The sequence below is a fragment of the Moschus berezovskii genome, chromosome X (genome assembly GCF_049115385.1).
Source record: "Moschus berezovskii isolate FMDL1 chromosome X, NW_MosBer_1.0, whole genome shotgun sequence".
Classification (NCBI taxonomy): domain Eukaryota; kingdom Metazoa; phylum Chordata; class Mammalia; order Artiodactyla; family Moschidae; genus Moschus; species Moschus berezovskii.
Window position 1 is genome coordinate 39,244,853 of NC_142488.1, and position 23,098 is coordinate 39,267,950.

At 35.6% G+C, this 23,098-nt stretch overlaps 1 protein-coding gene and 1 pseudogene across 4 annotated transcripts in view; both read left to right on the forward strand.

The window, feature by feature from the left end:
* The window catches only part of USP9X (ubiquitin specific peptidase 9 X-linked), an 85,636-nt gene that overhangs the window by 8,008 nt on the left and 54,530 nt on the right, over nucleotides 1-23,098 (forward strand). For 2 of the 4 annotated variants that reach the window (XM_055393954.2, XM_055393957.2), the window contains exons 5-13: nucleotides 1,112-1,330; nucleotides 3,555-3,670; nucleotides 3,861-4,112; nucleotides 4,185-4,323; nucleotides 6,166-6,318; nucleotides 7,382-7,486; nucleotides 9,817-10,023; nucleotides 11,355-11,491; nucleotides 12,627-12,775. In XM_055393954.2, the coding sequence (XP_055249929.1) occupies nucleotides 1,112-1,330; nucleotides 3,555-3,670; nucleotides 3,861-4,112; nucleotides 4,185-4,323; nucleotides 6,166-6,318; nucleotides 7,382-7,486; nucleotides 9,817-10,023; nucleotides 11,355-11,491; nucleotides 12,627-12,775 (1,477 nt within the window). The remainder of the gene's footprint in view (nucleotides 1-1,111; nucleotides 1,331-3,554; nucleotides 3,671-3,860; nucleotides 4,113-4,184; nucleotides 4,324-6,165; nucleotides 6,319-7,381; nucleotides 7,487-9,816; nucleotides 10,024-11,354; nucleotides 11,492-12,626; nucleotides 12,776-23,098) is intronic. The other 2 variants (XM_055393956.2, XM_055393958.2) reach the window with 1 other exon arrangement.
* Nucleotides 17,103-23,095, forward strand: LOC129535267 (GDP-Man:Man(3)GlcNAc(2)-PP-Dol alpha-1,2-mannosyltransferase-like; annotated as a pseudogene).

Below are 23,098 nucleotides of genomic sequence, written 5' to 3' on the forward strand. Positions count from 1 at the left end.
GATCATTACTTGAATTCAAGGATTTTTTAAAATGAGAAATTTTATCTTATAATTTCTGTTGAAAGAAGCATGATCATTTAGAATGAGTGTGAGTTTTCAAGTTAGAAAACATTGGTTTAACCTGTTCCCTTATTTCTCGAGTGCCTTGTGACTTTTGAGATGCCACCATATTTCATTGAAAATACGACACGGTTGTAAAATGCACCAGTCACTCATTTTATGTACCACTGAGGAAGGAAAACGCCCAAGATGGGGAACCTATTATCTGGCACACAAAGGGTCAATGCAGAGAAATAAACTTTACATACAAAAAGAGACACCAAAGAAACCTGCGCATTTCAACTTGGGCACCTGGTGGAGGGGGAGAAAATCTCTTGAAATTTTAAACCACAAGCCAGTATTCAGTAGTGGTCTCACGTTTATATGGTATTATATGATTATGTGATACAATCAAATTCCAGAAATCTTAAAAAATGGAAAAAAATACGCATTTTTAGATTGAAGTACCGTAATTACTACTGGTCTCTGTTCCTTGTTTATTATAGGGAAATATGGTCACAAATTGTGAGTTTTTGAGTATGGAATGGAAGCTTTGGGAGTTGTATCAGACTTTTGCATTGAGGCTTAGATAGCAAACCTACTCCTTCTTGGATATTTAGTACATTGCTTAGATTTTAGAGTTGTTGCCTCTAGTTTAAAAATTGCAGGGAGGAAGCAGTGGTAATTTGCATCTTGTCTGGGGACACAGAGCAGTGCCTACTTCATTTTGTAAGCCATTGCAAATGGTTTCTGGAAGTACATACTATATAATTTATAAATAAATGCTAATTTTTTAAATTTATTTTTAATTGAAGGATAATTGCTTTACAATATTGTGCTGGTTTCTGCCATAGGTACACATATGTCCCCTCCCTCTTGAACCTCTCTCTTACCTCCCTAATTTCTTTTTTGATACATCAGTTTGATCCCAATACTAGTAAAGTTAAACATAACTCAGATCAATATCGACCAACTGAAGGATAATTATTAAAATATAATTAATCAAGATTGGAAGACATTTCTGTTCGGAATGTCTTTATCTTATTAATTACCTTCTCCTTTTATATAACAGAGGTGTATTATCAACAATACTCATCGCCTGGTGGAGCTATGTGTGGCCAAGTTGTCCCAAGATTGGTTTCCACTTCTAGAACTTCTCTCCATGGCCTTAAATCCTCATTGCAAATTCCATATCTACAATGGTACACGTCCATGTGAATCCGTTTCCTCAAATGTTCAGTTGCCTGAAGACGAACTCTTTGCTCGTTCTCCAGACCCTCGATCACCAAAAGTGTGTTGATTTGTTGTTTTCAAAGTTAAATGTTACAGTTGTTCTGCTCTGCTACAGAACTTTAAATGATCTTAGCCTCCTGGTGGCATGGAGTAGAGTTGTTTCATATAGCTCTTAAAGGGATTTTGCATTGTTGTTATTATTTTTTTTATTTAAAAATATTTTGGGCTTTCTCAGTGTAGTTAGTCCGCTTGTCTTTTGCCCAGTCTCTTGGGAAGTAGTCATAATTTGGGTTAGTATGAAACAGAATATGTTTTTCCTTTTCAGTAAGGGTGGAGTAGATTATTTATTTGACTGAGGCCTGTCTAATGTGTCATAAAACAATAGAAAATACAAATGAAAGCAAGATAGCAAAGCTGACAAATATCAATTAAATATATTTAGTATACAAAATGTAAAAGTTCTCCAGTGTAAATTTTCTCTACCAGCATAAATAGAATGTGCATTAAAAAATGAATGCCTAACTATACTTATATAAATACTAAATAATTAACCATATGTTAGTATTTAAATTTTAGAATTTAGGAAGACATTTTAAAATTTGACCTTATTATTTTTCCTAAACAGGAAAATTTGAACTTAAAATGTTTGGTTTATTATGTTAAAAGTGGAAGTCATCTAAGTATATTGATTATATTGAGCTAAGATTTTCTGATTTTTCCTAAGATTCATACTGTTGCCACTTCAGGCTTGTTTTTGAGTAAATAAGTATTTAAATAATGACAATCTCCAAAATATACCTTTTTTTTGTAATTAATTTTTTGCTCTATAGTCAACAATAATCTGCAAGAGTCTTAGAGGGGACAGCTTGATTTAGGATGACTTCGAGTTGAAGATTTTTTTATGTATCTTTCTTTGAAGCCTAGCTTTTCTTGAGTATTACTAGTTTTTGAGTATTTCTGTTTAAATGTACATTGCAACTTAAAACATATGAGATTAACTTTAGACTGATTTTTACTTTGTGCACATATATATAATATGCTGTATATATTATAATAACACTTGAGTATATCAGCCTAATAGTCCCATTCCAGTTACTGGAGAAATAAAAATACATTACATAATAGGTATGTACTTTCTTTGAATTGCTGAATGCCAGAAGGGACCTGATGAATTAAATGCTCAGATTTTTCATTGTTTTGATGTAGCCTTTTAAGGCCAAATAAAAAGGAAAATATTATAATGAACGTACATAGAAATATGGTAGTTGATTTATTTGAGAATTTAATTGCTTTAGAGTCTCATTAAAATCATATCAAAACTGCCATAGTGTTTCTTTAAAGTATTATCTAATACTTGGCATTTTCCCCGTGTCCTGAACATTGTTTTTTGTTTTCAAATAGTTGTAGAAATGACTTTTGCTTAAGACCTAATATAGAAAGTGCCCCTTCCTCCCCACCCCCACCCCCCTTTGTTTTTCTTCCCTTAGTGACTTCCAAAATGTAGCCTTTTAGAAGGCAGGGAATAGAAAGCTGTTCTAGGTACATGAGTTTTTAATTATCTATATAAGCTATTGACTTGTTTTTAATTTTACCTATAGGCATGCTTTTAACTACACAAACTGTTGCCTATCCCAACTACCTTGTACTTGTTGTCTCTTAGGGAAGAGGTTGAAAGGTAATTCATACTATATTGCATTGTGGTACCTCTAACATGAGAACTGGGGCTATTCACAAGTCAGCACAAAGCAACAACCAGCATGTTCTAATTAGGAGCAACAAATAGAATACCAGGAATTCATTTTTAATGGATAGGTCACTCTTGGGCTTTAAGAGTATTGTGTTTCAAGGGTATTTATGGTTATTCACAGCTACAACAAAAAATAAATTTCAAACAGTATTTTAGGTTACCAAATAATCTTTATTTTTTTTAAGTCTTTTTACCCTCTTAAATTTTTAAAAATAGACCTTCAGATAATAAGGTATTCTCATGATGGGATCTTTGAGATAGAAGCTTGGCTTCTAATTCCAATTCACCAGTTATATTGATAGAAACAAACAGCTGTGCCCTAATGATCTAATCTGTACTACCAGTTATGCTTTTCTCTCATAGACAGGATTACTGTGAACAACATGCAATATTTTGTGTCTTTTTTTCAAAGATGGTTTTAGATAATTATTTTCCTTTATTGCGTTTCCTGTTTCTAATGTGTTTAAGAAATTACTTCAGATAGCATTTTCCCTCCAAAAGTAGGAAGTTAACTTTTTTATTAACTGTATTACAGGGTTGGCTAGTGGATCTTCTCAACAAATTCGGCACTTTAAATGGATTCCAGATTTTGCATGATCGTTTTATTAATGGATCAGCATTAAATGTTCAAATAATTGCAGCCCTTATTAAGTAAGTTATGTTTTAAAATGAATCTTCAGTGCATTCTAGCAATTGCTACTTAATTGCTTAATAAAAATTGAGTTTCCTTTTTCAAATATGGTTTCTTTAGCTGGTAACTTGGATTAAAAAAAAAGTCTGAGTTCAGCCCTAGTTGATTGTAAGAAATTGTATATTAAAATTTCTGTCTTTCTTGTTTCAGACCATTTGGACAATGCTATGAGTTTCTCACTCTTCATACAGTGAAAAAGTACTTTCTTCCAGTAATAGAAATGGTTCCACAGTTTTTAGAAAACTTAACTGATGAAGAACTGAAAAAAGAAGCAAAGAATGAAGCCAAAAATGATGCTCTTTCAATGATTATTAAATCTTTGAAAAATTTAGCTTCAAGAGTTCCAGGACAAGAAGAAACTGTAAAAAATTTAGAAATATTTAGGTTAAAAATGATACTTAGGTAAGATATTTACCTCTTGAAATAATTTATGTTAATTTTAGAATCATATTTAACACTTAATTTCTCTTACAGATTATTGCAAATTTCTTCTTTCAATGGAAAGATGAATGCACTTAATGAGGTTAATAAGGTGATATCTAGTGTATCATACTACACCCATCGGCATGGTAACCCTGAGGAGGAAGAATGGCTAACAGCTGAACGAATGGCAGTAAGTCCTTTTGATTCTAACTTCATGAATAAGAATCTGTCTAAGGCAAAAACCATAGCTCTACTTAAAGTTAGTAATATTAGCATTTTAAAGAAAATTTTGCAATTGGGAGATGTTTGGATCAGTTTGTAACTGTTAATCCTGAGAACTTTTTGTAAGTAACATGGTTTATTATTTGATATTTTTGGTGATATATAATTATTTGATGATAATGGGTAGCTTATTTGATGATAATGGTAGTAAGTTTATCAAACTTACTGCTGAATGTAGGTGTTCTGAAGTAATTATTAACTGGGTGGGAGTTGAAATTGAGTAAAGAAAGGTGATTGGGTAGTATCTGGTACCTATTGAATGAAGTGACCTATTCATTTGATGAATTCCACTTAAAGATTTTAAAATAGGAAATACAGTTACTGGAATAAGAAACACATGAGTTAATGTTTTATCATAATTATAAGGACTTCACTTAAGCACTTGTGTTTCTATTATTTTGATGTTGAAAGTTTAGGAAATTTTATTTACCATAGATGTTTGCATACTTGTAGTTTAAAAATGAATAAGAATTTCACTTAAATATTGGTTGCATAGCATCAGTGCATACTGTCTGACAGTACTGAGGAGACATCTGTAAGAGAACTGTCCTTGACCTCAAGGAGGCCTCAGTTTAATAGGGAAGATAATGATTAGAATGTGATAAAAGGTATGGTATGACGGAGAATGAGATGGCTGGATGGCATCGCCGACTCTGGGAACATGAGTTTGAGTGAACTCCGGGAATTGGTGATGGACAGGGAGGCCTGGCGTGCTGTGATTCATGGGGTCGCGGAGAGTCGGACACGACTGGGCGACTGAACTGAACTGATGTGATGTGGAGGATGCCGTGATATTGACCCTGTGTTAGGGGGTCAGGTGGTAGCCTTCTGGTTTGGGGTATGTTATTTCTCTGTTCACCTTGTGGGAGGTCTAGCACAGAGCTACTCAGATTCTGGTCCTTGAGCTGCTAGAAAGCCTAGATGAATACAGAAAATGGCATTAAGTGTTTAGGAACTTCTGTAGCAAATTGATATTGCCACGTTTTCATTGTGTTCTTCAAAAATATATGCCTATAACAGATTAGAAGTAAAAATGGGCCTTTACTAGCTGAGAAGTGTACTTCTTTCTCTAACATGTTTTGGGGCTATATAGTTTTTATTCTCATTAAGTTGAATACTATAAAATCATACAGTGTGGGCTATTACTTTGTATTATATCATGAGTTAGTTTTCTTTTATTGGCTTAAATGTTAAATAAATGCCTGTCAAACAATAAAGCATAGTGTTCAGACTTAGGACGCTTACAGCCTTGATTCAGTTTCTTGTTCCAACACTACTGAGCCTGTTTTTTTTCTGTATTAGGGCAGTATAGCGCTCATTAGGATTATTAAGATTAAACAAGCTAATGGATAAACAATAATAGTGTAATTGGGTAATAAATAAAAGCAAAAAATAAAAAAGTACCTTTTATCCAAATCAAAACTGGTATAAAAAATGTAAATCCTAAAATGGGTCTTATACCTACCATACTTAACAGGTGATTGCTACATTTAAGTAATAATTTTCTGGGTAAATGCTAGAGTAAAATATTTTTTAATGATTTCATTATTTTTAATTCATGGAAGCATTTCTGTTTGTGCAAAATTAAGTTCCATGAAATTGTGATTTTTCATAATTTAGTATCAAAACACATAAATGTGTTACATTAGTATATTTTGTGAGTTTTTAAATTCCTACTAATGCTTACTAGTGTGAGCAATACTTTATATATTTTTGAAAGCTTTGAGACAAGTTTTTGAATTCTTTTTAGGAATGGATACAACAGAACAATATTTTGTCCATAGTCTTGCGAGATAGTCTTCATCAACCACAGTATGTGGAAAAGCTAGAGAAGATTCTTCGTTTTGTCATCAAAGAAAAAGCCCTGACCTTACAAGATCTTGATAATATCTGGGCAGCACAGGTAAGGACTTTAAGATGGTGGTTATTTGATTTGTAAAAAGAAACATACTAAAGAAATGAAGTAGTTGTAGTGAAATGGAATGAAGACTTAAATTGTTTGAAAGTCCTGTCAAGAATCTTTTTGAAATAACCAGTCATATTTTTAAAATAAAAATAGTCCATCATCTACTGTATATATTTGGTAAAGGTCAGCAATTTGTAGGTTTTAAATAAAAGACAAACAGTAAAATAATGAGAAATGTCTATTGAAAGAGTATAAGACATCTATAATTGATTTCTTCATATACTTAAAGAACTCTAGTGTCAGGAGAGTTAAATCACTAGATTATTTATAAAAAACCTGTAATAATCTAAAGGATTAATAGTTTTTAGAAGGGTAAATAGTCTTTGGTTTCAGAAATAGAAACTGTGATCTTAATGACAAGTTTTCTATTCATGGAACACTTGAGAAGTATTGATGAGTTCTAGACTACAAAGCTTTGTTTATTGAGTTTGTTGTTGTTTAGCTGCTCAGTTGTGTCTGACTCTCTTGCAACCCCATGGACTTGTAGCCCACCAAGCTTCTCTTTGCATGGGATTTCCCAGGCAAGAATACTAGAATGGGTTGCTATTTCCTTCTCTTCCCAACGCAGGGATTGGAATCACGTCTACTGCATTACAGGCTGATTCTTTACCACTGAGTCTACCAGGGAAGCCCTTATTGAGTCTTCAGAAACTGAGAAAACATTCAGTTTTGTCTTTGGTTCCAGTTTTGAAACAATACTGCTGGTGTGCCTTACTATTTTCCTATTTGCATTGTTAAAATTGGCATGTTAAATTCAATAAACTGTACTAAAAGTTAACATGAGTTCTTAAAGTCTACGTTAACCATGTATATCAAGAAATCAAGTTGTCAGGTTTTAGATGGCTGTTCTAAAACATTTAAAATGTTAGAAGTTTTCTTAGGTTACACAGTTAGATGGAGATAGGAACCTTTTATTAATTAATAGTGTTCACAGACAGTATGCTACTTATTGCTGTTTAGATTTTAGTGTGCGCTCTGATTCTGTTTGTTTTTTCCATAGGCAGGGAAGCATGAAGCCATTGTGAAGAATGTACATGATCTACTGGCGAAGTTGGCATGGGATTTTTCTCCTGAGCAACTTGATCATCTTTTTGATTGCTTTAAGGTAATAGTTAATGTAGTTTAGTAGTACAGTTTCATTTTTAATAGAATTAATTCATTAGATCTATGAATGATTCTTACCCAGTAAATACTTAAATAGAAATCATTAAATGATTTCTGGTGTAACAGAATTGACCATTGTTTTCTTTTTCAATGAGCACTTTTTATAATAATAGCCCTTATAAATAAAGAACCTTTTATTTTTTTCTTTTCTTGTTTTTTTAAACTCAGGTGGCCAATTTGGATTCCTTTCCCCCAGCAGTTTGTGTTTTTATTATAGGTTCTGTAGGACTGAAGGGAAAGATAGTTACAGTGAAACATCATCAACAGCAAGGACTACCTGCTGTGGGTAGTCCTGGTAGTCTAGGGTGATATGCACAGGCAAGCTGGAAATGTAATTCATGGACTTTGTGGAATTGTAATTCATAAGGTGTAGCCTAAGAGCTCCTATGGTCGTATCTGCATTAGTGCTGTCATGCACTTTTTTAAGGCCATATTGTATAGTGGTCTCTCCAGTTACACTGGATTGTAAAAGCCAAGTATGGGTTTGTAAAAGCCAAGTGATGAGTGAATTTGTGGATTAAGAAGACAAGATGCTATGGCAGTGTTCACAGAGGGATATTCTGTTAATAACTGGCGTAAGGTCATGAAGGTATCTTGTTAAAAATAGGTTATACTGACTGCTGATGGGAACATAAGTTCCTGCAACCACTTAGGAAAATAGTTTGGTGTTTCTGGAAAAGTGTTAAGATTTTCATGACAGTCAGTTTGACTTCTGAATATATGCTTTAGAGGAACTGATGCATATGTGCACCAGTATACACATTCAACATTTGCAGCAGAATTATTTGTAATGGCAAAAAATTGCTATGTAAGTTGGATAAACGGTGGAGTGTTCATGTAATGAAACATAACAATGAGAATGACCAACTCAACCACAGGGATGAGTCTAATAAACAGAAGGTTAAAGAAAGGAATGAAGACACACAAGAATTCATAAACCTTGATAGAACATAAACTTCAGAAATTAGACCCAGCTAGCTTCCGGAGTACTGCTTACCATTTTCATCCTGGGTAATAGTTACATAGGTGTTTATATTGTATACTATAGTGTGTATGTTTGTACCTTTCTTGATGTGTATTTCACAAGTGAAGAAAGAATAATACCAATTACTAGCTTCCATCCGTCCTTCCGTCCGTTCTGTCACTCAGTCGTGTCTGACTCTATGCGACCCCGTGGACTGTAGCCTACCAGGCTTCTCCGTCCATGGGATTCTCCAGGCAAGAATACCGGAGTGGGTTACTGTTTCCTTCTCCAGGGGATCTTCCCAACCCAGGGATCGAACCCGGGTCTCCCGCATTGGAGGCAGACGCTTTAACCTCTGAGCCACCAGGGAAGCCCTCCAAGACGAATTAATTCTGAGTTGCTAGGACCTGGGAGTCTGTATATATCATAGGTGGTGATGTGCTCTTCCTTTAGGAGGCACATTATGCTTGCTGGTCTCTTTAAAATGTTCTTAATTGTAATATAATCTAATATTTCAGTCATATTCTTAACAGCTTTCTCATATTCCTTTCATAATTTTAAGGGGTTTGGAGGAATTGGAAGTATGCATTCCAGTTGACTTCAAGATATCCTGTATTTATCACATTGTTAATGTCTGCGTGATAATTCCATTGAAAGAATCCTCTGTAATTACTTAATCATCCTGTTATTTGCCATTTGGTTGCTTTCAGTTTATTTTCCAATAAAACAACCAATTACCCACTTTATAAATACACCTTTCCTCATGTTGTTTAGCAGTGTCCCTGGTTTCTACCCACTACATGCCAGAGCATACACACAGACACTCACACCATTATATAAACTGGGTGTTTAAAAAGTAGTAGTTTAGGAAGGGTTTTTTGGTTGTTTTGTTTCTTTTCTATTTTAGAATTTTTGAATGAGTGGCCGGTCTTCTACTAAATTGAAATAGTGTTGTATCATGTCTATAAGAAACTTCTTCTTAGATAATAACAGACTTTGTTATAGACTTTTTTTTTAATGTGTGCAAATTTAATGCACATTGCTTTTTCATTTATTGTGAATATTTTTGTATATCAAGTTGTCTTTAATGCCAAGACTGAGAAACCCTGATCTGTGGTATTTAACTGTAAATGGAGATTTTATTTTTCTTGGAGTTTAAATCTGTCATCTCTTATTGCTCAAATACCAGTTGAATAATTCTGCTCAGCTGTGTTGTTTTTCTGATGAATATTGTTTATCTGGTGACACTTCAAGCAGTGATGAATAAATAGGTGTTGTTGCCATATCGTTCAAAATTTATTTTCTAGGCCAGTTGGACAAATGCAAGTAAAAAGCAGCGAGAAAAGCTACTTGAGCTGATACGTCGTCTTGCAGAAGATGACAAAGATGGTGTGATGGCACACAAAGTGTTGAACCTCCTCTGGAACCTGGCCCATAGTGATGATGTGCCTGTAGACATCATGGACCTGGCTCTCAGTGCCCACATAAAAATACTAGATTATAGTTGTTCCCAGGTAAGGGTGTGCTGTCTTGCTCACTTTTTGTGACCTTTCTCTTTCACGATGACGATGCTTTTAGATATAGAGTAGTTCTAGATTTTTCTGACATTATTTTTGAAGTGATCTTTAAGAATTGACATACTTGGTTCATGTAATTCTGCCTTCCTCTGTGTCTTATGTCTTAAATTTTCTGCATCATCTGAAAACATTTTAGTCGTCTTGGTAGAAAGACAATATAAATAAGTTACAAAGTTGTGGTAATGTCAGATGTATGGTGCTCAATACCAGTTTCAAGTAAATCATAAGATACTCAAGCTAATTATGGACTTTAGAGGTAAGAGAAGTTAGGTTTCCTTTGCTTCTTAGGGAAGTTAAGAAAAATTAATAGAATTTCCTAAAAACTAAAGCATTTAGTGCTTTCCGTATAAGCAGGTCATACAACTTACCTGCATTCTAACTTGTAGCATGTGTATCTTTTAATTCACGGTAAAATGAACATTGCTGAAAAACTAATTTCCTGCTTGTTAAAACTATTTGCTGTACTGATGAACTGAAATTTAGATAAAAACCAATAAGTTCAAGCAGGTGTAGGTGTTTTTTTACTATACTTGTGATAGTTCATTAAGTATTTGGTATATCAAATAATAAGAATCTCAAGTTTAAATTATTTCGTTAAACACACAAACAGAGAAGTAATCCGAACTTAAATTTTTAGGTACACAAACCTGCATTTCTGATTACTATGAACTCACGGAAGGAGTAAAGTAAATAAAATATGAGAAGTAAAAATATTTGAAGTAGTTTTGATTTTATAACAATTTTTAATTGCTTATCACCGTTTCTATCTCTTTCTCTCCTTGTGTGTATGTGGAGATGTCCTGATTTTTATTTTTGGTGAATTTTTTTTCACTCAGTTGCTATACCATTGTTTCCTTGGTAAAATACAAATTTTCTGTGTTCTTACTATGCTAAAAAACAAACCCATACAGAGTAGCAATCGGAGTTACATATTCTTCCTGGATTTTTATTATATGGTAGAATCTCTTAAAACATTGGATAAAGCTTAAATGCCTACCTCCTGGCAACTTTTAAAATCAAACTTTCTGTCAGTGTGCTTAATACCTAGATATCCATGTCATGTTGAGTTTTTATAATAGTATTTAGGAGTTTTGGTAGTATATGTGGAATAAAAGCGTATTTAAAGCAGCTTTATTTTTATTATTAAATTCTTGACTGCAACGATGCTGGTATTACAAGAAGAGCTCTATTTGGTAATTCTCAAACTAATTTGGAGGTAAATTCTTCTGAGTATTGACCTATATAAAACTCTGAAATTGTTCCTTAAGGACCGTGACACACAGAAGATACAATGGATAGATCGCTTCATAGAAGAGCTTCGCACAAACGACAAATGGGTAATTCCTGCGCTAAAACAAATTAGAGAAATTTGTAGTTTGTTTGGTGAAGCGCCTCAGAATTTGAGGTAAGACTTAACAGGAAATTTCAATATTTTGAATTACATATTTTATTAAACAGAAACATTATTTGGTGAAAGCAGGTTTTAAAAAGAAAACTAAAGTAGGGTGACAGGAAGCTTACACACTAAATTCAAAAAGAGGATTCCTTTATCCATCCATCTCTTTGATTTTATTGACAAAGAAGACAGAATTTAGTGGTAAGTATCAGAATAGAGGTGGTAATATTGCCTTCATGTTATCTGTTCCAGCTCATATAACCAGAAAGTCCAAGAACAAATTATTTCAGTTACTAAAGTTTGGCATGTAACATATTTACAGTTGGCTATTTAACAGAAATTTAGCTAAAATAAATCAGAAAAAAGTATTTTCAAACTATACCTTGTCATCTTTCATCATTTAAACATACATGCAATCTAATATTTGAAATTAAAACTTAACGATTTAAAAAAACAGTAGGTTTATTTTACTGTGAAGACTTAAGACGTAGTATGACATTTCAAAGTCAATAAAACTATTTCAGAGTAAACCAATCATGGAAAGATAACATCTGTAAGAAAAATTAATGGATTAGCATAGATACTGTTGAAAAGGGGAAGCAGGAGGGATAAAATGAAATTAGGAATGACATTAATAGATAGAAAACATGCCACTGAAAGTATATTGGCATACTTGCTAGAAATAAGAGATAATTCTGTACTTTGGCTAATAAAATTTTAATGAAAGCCCTTTCTTTGATTAAATCCTCCACTACAATTACAACATAAATCTTCATGGTGCTAATGTTACAAGAAATGTTTCTGTTTTATAACTCTGATAATAACCATGTAAACTTAGAGGCACCTTAGTACTACTGTATATAATATAGAAGAAGACATCAGTCATTGATTTTTCCCATGGTGTGAATTGGAAAATATTAATGCCTAGTTTTTGTATAAAGTAAGAATAATGGAATTAATGTCTTATTTTTGAGGCATTGATTATTTTCTTTTAAATCGCTTAATATTGTCATTAAAGTAAATGGCCAAGTTAATTCTGTTACGAAGGAAACCATTTTAAGTTTTTAAGTTAGGAGCTAAGAATTTAGATTGTATAAGCTCTTTTGATTACAGCAGAGTTTAATTGCCTAATTATATTGTTAAGTTCTTCTCGTTTCAGTCAAACTCAGCGAAGTCCCCATGTTTTCTATCGCCATGACTTAATCAATCAACTTCAGCACAATCATGCCCTCGTTACTTTGGTAGCAGAAAACCTTGCAACTTACATGGAAAGCATGAGGCTATATGCTAGAGGTATGTATTGTAAGCTAACATGAGCTATGGGAAATCACAGCAGTTTCCCTTCCCAGCTTTTTTAAAATCAGTTACCGTGGAAGTGACAACAGATATATTTTTAAAGATGCAAGGTAGTTGGTTTTATAACTTGTGTTCCTTTATGAGCTTGTGATCTTCTTTTACTTCTGAATCTTACGCACACTAAACTCCAGGCCAGCAGTTCAAGGCTCTTTACTAAGTGCTTGCCTTTCTTACTATCCTTCTTAAATTGATTTCTTTTTCTTCCCTGCCTGGGAGCTCTGCCTGCCTATACTACAGTTGGTTGTTACCTTTCTAGGTATGTACCTGACTCGCTTCCATCCTTTGTTTCCTTCCTACCACCACCTTTATCTTTCTGTTCTTGCAAATACCATAGTTCTTTTATAATCCTAAGTCTGTGTTTCATAAGTTCTTCAGACTATATGAATTGAAAGTTTATGAGATCCAAGACTACTAGAGTCCACATATTTACATTGGATTTCAAAGTGTGGATTTTAACATGTTCAGGTAGAGATTTCTGTGGCGTCAACAGTCAGTTTTTAAGCACCTGCTATGGAGCTCTGTTTCAATGTGTTTTTGCCCTCTGACAATTGTGTCTGACTGTGTGTGCTAGAGTGCAGATGGGTTGTTGGTACATGTTCCTCTGTCTTAAACCAAATTCATAGGCTCCAAAATAAACCCCCAAATTTTCTTGTAGGTTGAAGTTGGTCCCCATAGCCACAGAAAGAAAACTTTATATTATCAGAGAGATAGAATTAACATAATGGATATTGAACATACCACTCCTTTAACATGTTAGAGTCTGCAGGAGCCAATATTTGTATTAAAAATGAGGATATTTCTCATACCTCATTATTTGAAGATTTAGACTGTTGGCATTGTTGAATAAAATTCCAATTAAGGCTCTTATACATTGCACAGATAGTTTTCCTTAACACTTCAGGTATATACGTACATTCCCATATAAAATTCAGATAAGCATAATAGAAAAATGAAGCAGCTCTCAGATACCTGAGCTGATTTTGTTGACTGTCTTCCATTTAGCACTCTGAGCATAAGCAGTCTAAGCATCAGGCAACTGATAGGCACCAGGCAGTGATCTTTTATCATTTCATTTCTTAGTTCCTTCTAAGTAGCATGCTAGAATAATCATGGCAATATATGAATGCAACCAACATTTGGGACATGTTTGCATATGTCAAACGAAATCTGAGAGAGGTATAAGCTTAGTTCAATGTAATTGATTCTTCATTATGATGTCACCTCCTCTTTCTGGTACAGTGCCCTCAACAGAGGCTAATACAGGCCTTCCCCCCAATGAAGCCTTGACTCCATTGCTAATTTTTACATACTTTATTTACATGTGGTATTTCATTTAATTTCATTGGCACAGGTTGAGACTCTTGCTATAGAGGCTATCAGGAGATAATATACATTCAATTCAGCCTCACTCGAATTTTCTGCTCCTTTGTAGTCAAATTCTACATGAGTCTGCTTCATCTCAGTTGCATGGACTTAACATCTTCAGGCTTCAGTTTCCCCTTCTTATATTATCTGTATCTTCATAAACTAAGAGTTGTGAATCTGCACAGATTGCCTAGATTTGAAACATGACCTAACGTATTAGGTGTATGACCTTGAACAAATTATTTATGTTAGAATAATACCTGGCGCATAGAAAGCCCTTGAATTTTTGTTGCTATGAGTTTATTGGAACTCCCCCGAGTTTATTGGAACCATACCTTCTGTTTGTCCTAACCTTTGATATACCTTTTCTTCCTCTATTATAGTACTCTTCTGATTAATACTGATCAGTCTCCAGCTAGTAAAATTCTCCTATTAAAACAGGCTTTTCACAGCATTTATAAATTGGTGGTTGATGATCCCATCAGTCACCAATTTCCAAGTCTGTAATTCTAAAACAAATTTCTTTTAGCCTCTATATAATGAAAATGTTGCATGGATCCCATTAGGTATGAGACATTATTCAGTAGGATAATATCAGGCTTCTACTAGTTTACTGATATTCTTAGTTTCTGATAAGTATTTCACCAGTATTAAGTATTTGTCCTGCCATGTTTCATCTCTATTAGTATCTTAAGCTTTGGGGAGGAAAAAACCCCACTTCCTAAATAGTACAGTCAGCTGACTCTATCTCCTGTTTTAGCATTATTTATAACTAAAATTATCTTCAATATTTACTTGTGTTCTTATTGTCTTGGTGCTTACCAAGGTATTCTTTAAAAGTATTTTATGTTCATACAACACAATATAAAACCATCTTTCAGTTGTTACTTAAGTTTTACCTTATTGGTAGGATAGACTATACTGACTTGAACACTTATAAAGGTTTTATTTACCTTTTTTCCTTGGTTTCTGGATAGAGTTGGAGGACTTGTCTTTACTGTATATCACATTTTTGCATTCTGTCTTCTAGGGGCTGCCACTTTCAATTACATCCTCATATACAAGGAAACCCCACTAAAATTAACTGATTTATCAGAACATTGAAGGCAATAGAACAACCTATTCAAAGTGCCAGGGGCAGAGGAGGGACCTGACAACTAAGAACCTTACATTCAGCAAAACTGTCTTTCAAAAATGAAAAGTAAAGACATTCTCAAACACTGGGATAATTTATTGTTAGCCAGCTTGCCTGAGAAGGAGTACTAAAGGAAGTAATTAGACTGAAAGCAAATGATAGCAGACAGTAATTCAGAGCCACCCAAAAACAGCAGAATGTATATTCTTCTCACATATACACATTATTCTGTAGGACAGACCATACTCTAGGCCATAAGCAAGCCTTACTAACCTTAAAAGTGTTGAAATTATACAAAGTAGGGGGGTTTTTTTGGTCCACAGTGGAATTAAATTAAAAAATAAATCTGGGAATTTCACAAGTATGTCAAAAGTATACATTCATTACTAACCTAGTGGGTCAAAGATGAAATGACAAGTGAAATGAGAATATGCTGAGATAAATAAAAAAGAACATGAAATATAAAAACTAATGGAATGTTCCTAAATCAGTGCTTAGAGGAAATTTATACTGCTGAGTTCTTATATTAAAAAAGAAAGATAGCAAATCAGTAACATTTCACCTTCAAAAAGTGGGAGAGAGAAAACTAACCTGAAAACAAAGATTAGAGTGGAGATATGAGGAACGCTGGGCTGGAAGAAGCACAAGCTGGAATCAAGATTGCTGGGAGAAATATCAATAACCTCAGATATGCAGATGACACTAACCTTCTGGCAGAAAGTGAAGAGGAACTCAAAAGCCTCTTGAGGATAGTGAAAGAGGAGAGTGAAAAGGTTGGCTTGAAGCTCAACATTCAGAAAACAAAGATCATGGCATCTGGTCCCATCACTTCATGCGAAATAGATGGAAAAACAGTGGAAACAGTGTCAGACTTTATTTTTTTGGGCTCCAAAATCACTGCGGATGCTGATTGCAGCCATGAAATTAAAAGACGCTTACTCCTTGGAAGGAAAGTTATGACTAACCTTGATAGTATATTAAAAAGCAGAGACATTACTTTGCCAACCAAGGTCCGTCTAGTCAAGGCTATGGTTTTTCCCGTGGTCATGTATGGATGTGAGAGTTGGACTGTGAAGAAAGCTGATCGCCGAAGAATTGATGCTTTTGAACTGTGGTGCTGGAGAAGACTCTTGAGAGTCCCTTGAACTGCAAGGAGATCCAACCAGTCCATTCTAGAGGAGATCAGTCCTGGGTGTTCATTGGAAGGACTGATGCTAAAGCTGAAACTCCAATACTTTGGCCACCTCATGCGACGAGTTGACTCACTGGAAAAGACTCTGATGCTGGGAAAGGTTGAGGGTGGGAGGAGAAGGGAACGACAGAGAATGAGATGGCTGGATGGCATCACCGACTCGATGGACATGAGTTTGAGTGAACTCTGGGAGTTGGTGATGGACAGGGAGGCCTGGCATGCTGTGATTCATGGGGTCGCAGAGAGTCGGACATGACTGAGCAATTGAACTGAACTGAAGTGAAATAGACGGAGAAGGCAATGGCAAGCCACTCCAGTACTCTTGCCTAGAAAATCCCGTGGATGGAGCAGCCTGGTAGGCTGCAGTCCGTGGGGTCGCTAAGGGTCGGACACGACTGAGCGACTTTACTTTCACTTTTCACTTTCACACATTGGAGAAGGAAATGGCAACCCACTCCAGTGTTCTTGCCTGGAGAATCCCAGGGACGGGGGAGCCTGGTGGGCTTCCGTCTATGGGGTCACACAGAGTCGGACACGACTGAAGTGACTTAGCAGCAGCAGCAGCAGAAGTGAAATAGAGAAGAAAAAAATCAATGAACGTTATTCAAAAAGATCAGCAAAATTCACAAATCTCTAGTTAGGCTCAGTTGGGAAAGTCAAAAAGAAGATATTACTGCTAACCTTACAAAAATAAGAAAAAGAAAATGCCAAATTAAAGAAATTCACTCAAGAAGCAATTGAAAATCTGAATAGGTGTATAACATGTAAAAAGATTGAATTAGTAATCAACAAACTTCCCACAAAGAAAAGACCAGGACCAGGTGGCTTCATTTGTGAATTTACTGAGTATTTAAAGAAGAACTGACACTAGAATTAAACCAATTCTTTCAAAAAGATTGAGGAACTGGGGCTTCCCTGGTGGTCCAGTGGTTAAGAATCCACCTTGCAGTGCAAGGGACACGAGTTTGGTCCCTGGTCAGGGAACTAAGATCCCACATGCCTCACAGCAACTAAGCCCCCACGCCACGAGTACAGAGCTCATGCTCTGCAATGAAAGATCCAACATGACAACGAAGACCTTGTGAATATAGTCAAAAGGTCTCAAAAAACAAGCAAACAGAATCTTAACAACATATAAGAGATAATGAACGTGTCCCTGGAATACAATGTTGATTTGACACTCCAAAGTCATTTGTTATAGAATAAAGGTCCAAAACTATGAGGTCATCTCAGTAGATGCAAAAAAAGCATTTGACAACGTCCAACACCTTTCATTATAAAAACATTTAGCAGACTAGGACTAGAAGGAAATTTCTTCAACCGGATAAAGCACATCTCTAAAAAGCTACAGCTTACATCATACTTAACAGTGAAAGGCTGACTACTTCACTCTCAGGAACAGAAATGAGACAAGGATTTCCACTCTAGTCGCTTCTGTTTAACATTCTCCTGGAGATGCTAGTGAAATTAACTAGACATGTAAAAGAAAAAGCATCCAGATTGGAAAAGAAACTGTCTCTAAGATAACACCATCTCATATGCAAAAAATCCTAAAGAATCTGCTAAAATCTATCAAAATTAATCATAAATGAGTTCCCATAGATTGCAGGGATTAAGATCAGTATACAAAAGTTCTATTTCTATACACTGGCAATGAACATTCTGAAAATGAAATCAAAATCCATTTACAATGGATAAAGTACAGATGACTTTTGAAAATCTGAAGTTTGAACTGTGAAAGTCCACTTATACATGGATACTTTACAGTAGTAAACACTATAGTACTGAACGGTCCATGGTTGGTTTAATCTGTGTATGCATAGAAACTGTGATTGCAGTTTGCTGAATTTGTTATACTTGGATTAACCCCTGTGGTGGTCAAGGCTCACCTGAAGCAAAACAACATACAAATAAATCTTTGTGGCCTTGAGTTAGGCAAAGGAAAATTATAAGGACAAAAAACAGTGATTGGACTATCATAAATTTAACTGCTACGGATGATACTATCATTAAAATGACAACCTGAGAGTGGGAGAAAATATCTGCAAACTATCTCACAAGGGACCTAGTATCTTACAACCCAGCAATTTAAGACATAACCCATCAAGAACCAATAAGAGAAGAGGAACAACGAAGAGCTTCCTGAGTTCAAGTGTCAGTGGAAGATGGCGGCCACCGAAAGGGGTTGGTGCTTGTGTGAGTTGAGGCTGAAAATTTATCATTAATACGATAGCATCCTCAATAGCAGTGTATATGGATTCTCTCCAGAATTCAGGGTTTTTTTATTCATTACTCTTCCCCGGGCTAATTGCGTGTGGAACTTTATGTGTGTGTTTACTTACTGTCCTTTGGGGAATCCAAGTGCCACTACAGAGAAAAAGTCTGTGTCATCTAGCAAAACTGGGAAAAATCAAACGGTGATTGCGTTTTTCATTCATACTGCAATGCTGGCGGCGGAAAGAGTGTTATGGTGTGCCTTAAGGGCTCTGCAGGAAAAGTAGGTATCCCGAAGCAGTTTATGTTGTTTATACTGGTGATACCAATGTCAGTGGCCAACAGATCCTAGAAGGCACTTGCAGAAGATTTAACATCAGGTTAATTCGCCCAATGAAGTTTGTTTTCTTGAGGAAGTGCTGCCTTGTGGAAGATTGACTGTATCCTCATTTCACACTGCTGGGGCAAAGCCTGGGATCCTTTTTTTGGGGCTAGGAAGCTCTGACGTAGTGCGTTACCGATGTTTATGTTGATGCAATGGGCTACGCTTTCACGCTTCCTCTGTTTAAGTATCTAAGTGGTTGCTGAATTGGAAGCTATATTCATTACCCCACCATCAGCACTGACATGCTCTCTCTAATCAGAATGTGAGATTTAACAATGCAGCCTTCATTACCAGGAATCCTTTTCTCAGCAAAGTAAAGCTCATCTACTACTATTTATTTGCTTTTGTGTATGGGTTTGTCAGTTCTTGCAGTGCCATCGTCATGGTCAGTTCTTAGACACTGAACCATATTCTCTCACTGTGGAAGGTTGGGAACTGCGCTGATATTGTTTATCCACTTTGTGATGTGCAGACATTTCTGGATCTTCCCTTAGACAAGGAGAAGTCAACCTTAGAACACTTACTAAGGTATTTGGCTGGTTTCGATTGGCCAATTGAGGCCTGAAAAGAACCGCAGATCAGAGCCCTTGCTAAATTGATGAATAAGGAAGAGAGTGAATCTCTTCCTCCACTTAAACTTGTCCTCATTGGAGGTTTTTGTAACCAAGACGATAAACTGAAGGTACTCCGGGAGTTGGTGATGGACAGGGAGGCCTGGCGTGCTGTGATTCATGGGGTTGCGGAGAGTCGGATACGACTGAGCGACTGAACTGAACTGAAACCAGCTGAGAAGGCTTGATGAGGACCTAGGAGTTCAAGATGTGGAATTTAAAATAAACATTCCATTTGATGAATTAAAGAATTATTTGTCTCAAGGAACAATTAGTCTGCATACCATATGGAACCAGCATTTTCGGATTGGGATTGTTGAGTGTATGGCAGCTGGCATGATTGTCCTCATACGCAATTCAGGGGGCCCGAAGCTGGACATTGTTGTTCCTCACCAAGGCAAGAAGACTGGGTTCCTGGCTGAAAGTGAAGAGGGCTCTGCTGGGACTATGACCTGTATTCTCTTCATGTCTGCAGAACAGAGGCTCCAAATCAGAACCCATGCATCCACAAGCAGATCCTCTGATCAGGAGTTTGAAGTGACATTTCTATCGTCTGTGGAAAGATTATTCCAATAATGCTATACCTGTCCAAATTAAAGATATTTTGTATTTTAAAAAAAAAGACATAATTAAGAAATGGGCAGAGGATCTGAATAGACATTTCTCCAAAGATACACTGGTGGTCAATAGACATGAAATAATGCTCAGTACCATTAGTTATTAGTGAAATGCAGATCAAAACTTCAATGAGATACTAGTACTTCACACCTCTAGGATGACGGGAAAAAAGACAACAGCAAGTGTTAGCCATAGGCTAACTAATCTCATTATTTATTTAGAGCTGAATGTTTAGAGGGGGAACCACAGACATCCTGTTTATGTTTTATAAGCCCAGAAACTCATCTGTGGCAAAGTGGAAGGGCTCTCTATTCCTATTTAGCAGAGAGGGATCTTTTTACTTCTCGACTTTTTGCGATTACTGTTTGACTTTCACTGCTTTCAAAGCTCTTCTGTATGCCCAGGGTCCTGGCTCTTCAAGTGCTGCCACCTAAATGGAGAGAAGGCTGAAACTGGTGGGTAAATTTGATAGACTAGCTATTTGCATAGTCTGAAAGTGTCTCCCCACGAATTCATTAAAAAGAAAAATAGTAACTTTACAGTGGAGAAACCTGGTGGAAACCACATTCACCAGGTGATCATAGTCAATGATGTGAATACTGCCACACAGTGACACACACTGTTCCCCCTGATAATGATACTTTGAGGCGGCTAGCGGGTCATTTCTGTGGTACTCTGCCAAATTACCTAGCTTGAATCTAATCGTAAGAAAGCATCAGAGAGGCCTACATTAAGCAACACGCAACAAAATTGGCTCATAGTTTTATAAAAGGTCAAGAAATAGAAAGGATGATGAATTCTCCGATTAAAGAAGAGTTAAAAGGCATGACAACTAAATGCAATGTGTTTGACCTTGGATTTGGAGAAGGCATAAATAGGAATTAATGGTAAAATTATAATTGGAGTTATTTTTTGGTTATCTTAATTTGGAGTGGAGGGAGATTGGGCAAGGACGCTACAGGAATTTATTAGATAGAGGCCTGGGATAGTGCTAGATACACTGCACTGCCCAGGGCAGTCCCACAGCAAAGAATTATCCACTCCAAATGTCAATAATGTGCTGTTGAGAAGCCTTGGATTAGTTAATGTTTTTTTATCAGTGTTAATTTGATAATTGTGTGGTTATGTAAGAGAATGTCTTTGTTATTCGGAAATACTCATTGCGGGATTTAGGGACATGTCGTCAGATCACTCTCAAATTGTTTAGAAAAATTATACACATGCATGCATGAATATAATGACTAATCAAGCAAATAGGGCAAAATGTAAACAGCTGGTGATATGGGTAAAGGTGATGAGGGTTTCTAATATTTTTTAAGCTCAATTTTGAAATTATTAAAACTTCCACTAAAAAAGAACCTGCAAAGTAAACAAAGCTGTGAGTAAACTCCTTGGTGGGGGTGGAGGTAGTTCATTGTTTATTCAGATACTTTGATGCTCTGAAAAAGAAAATTGCTGACATAGTGGAAGAGAATTCTATTCAGTTTCTTGAGGAGACCTCTTGAGAATTAGTGCTCTGAGCCCTGATGAAATTGAGTTTTTTGGGAGTAGACTATGTGTTTAGTACTTTGGGTAGATAGCAGTAGATGTAGAAAGCCGGTAGCCATAATACATTGGGCTGCTTTTCTTCACCAAAGCATCAAAAGATCATAAATGTTCCATCTTTACAACATGTTAAGATTTTGTTCAGAGAAGAAACCTCACTATTTTTGAAGACATTGATTGCCATTACTATTTCTTAAGGGTCTCACTCATTTAGAACTCTTTGGCACCAACCAGCACACACATACCTTAAGGTTCAGGCTATGAAAATACCAATAATTAATGCTAAAGGGAAATTGCACAATTTCTTATTCCTCCATAACTTTCATCAGCTTTCTGGGAGAAATGTCACTGTTCCTGAGAGGTTGACAGCACTTGTTCAGAACATTTGCTTCAGCTTTCTTCTGCTCTAAGTCACAAATCAACCTGACCCTTTCCAGATCATACGACTTTTTCTAATAAAAAAACAAAAAACACTCTCCAAGGTGTTTTTTAGGACTGGAGGTGCTTTTAAAGATTTTTTTTTTTGCTCTGATCTTCACTGCAAACAGAGGGTCTTTTTTTCCCCCCCATTGTATGATATACTCTAATGAAAGTAAAATCAAAGCGTTTACTTTTTTTTTTTTAACTTTTTGTTTAAGAATTTCTAATTTAAGCTAGACCTTGTGACCAGTACCTATCATACTCATGATAGAAGGGTAGGTTTCCTTAAATTTATCTAAGACTTTCATAACAACATGCTGGTGATAATTACGGTATGATAGCTTCATTATTTAGAAGAGCATCTTGTGTTACTCTAATGTCCAGATAGAAGTTAGTAATATAATTTTTTATAACTACATTTTTTTTTCCATGAAGACATTTCAATATAACAGGAAATTAGAGAAAAAAGTCTTGTCTTGGTGGTCAGTTCATAGACCATTCAGGTAAGTATTATGCTGTAATCAGACATTACTTCATTATGTATGAAAATTGGACAGGGGGTTGTATGAATTTTTGACGACACATTTAACAGACCATTTTCTTTTGGTTAGTAAAAAGGGAAGATTATTTTGGTTGGGGAAAAAAGGAGATGGATAGAAACTATGACTAATAAGTAAATTTCAAGGTGCCTTTAGTGATAAAGAATTAACGATCTTTTAGTTGACTTGTTTTCCTTCAACTGAAGTCAGCAATGATATGGGTAACCATGTGTGTA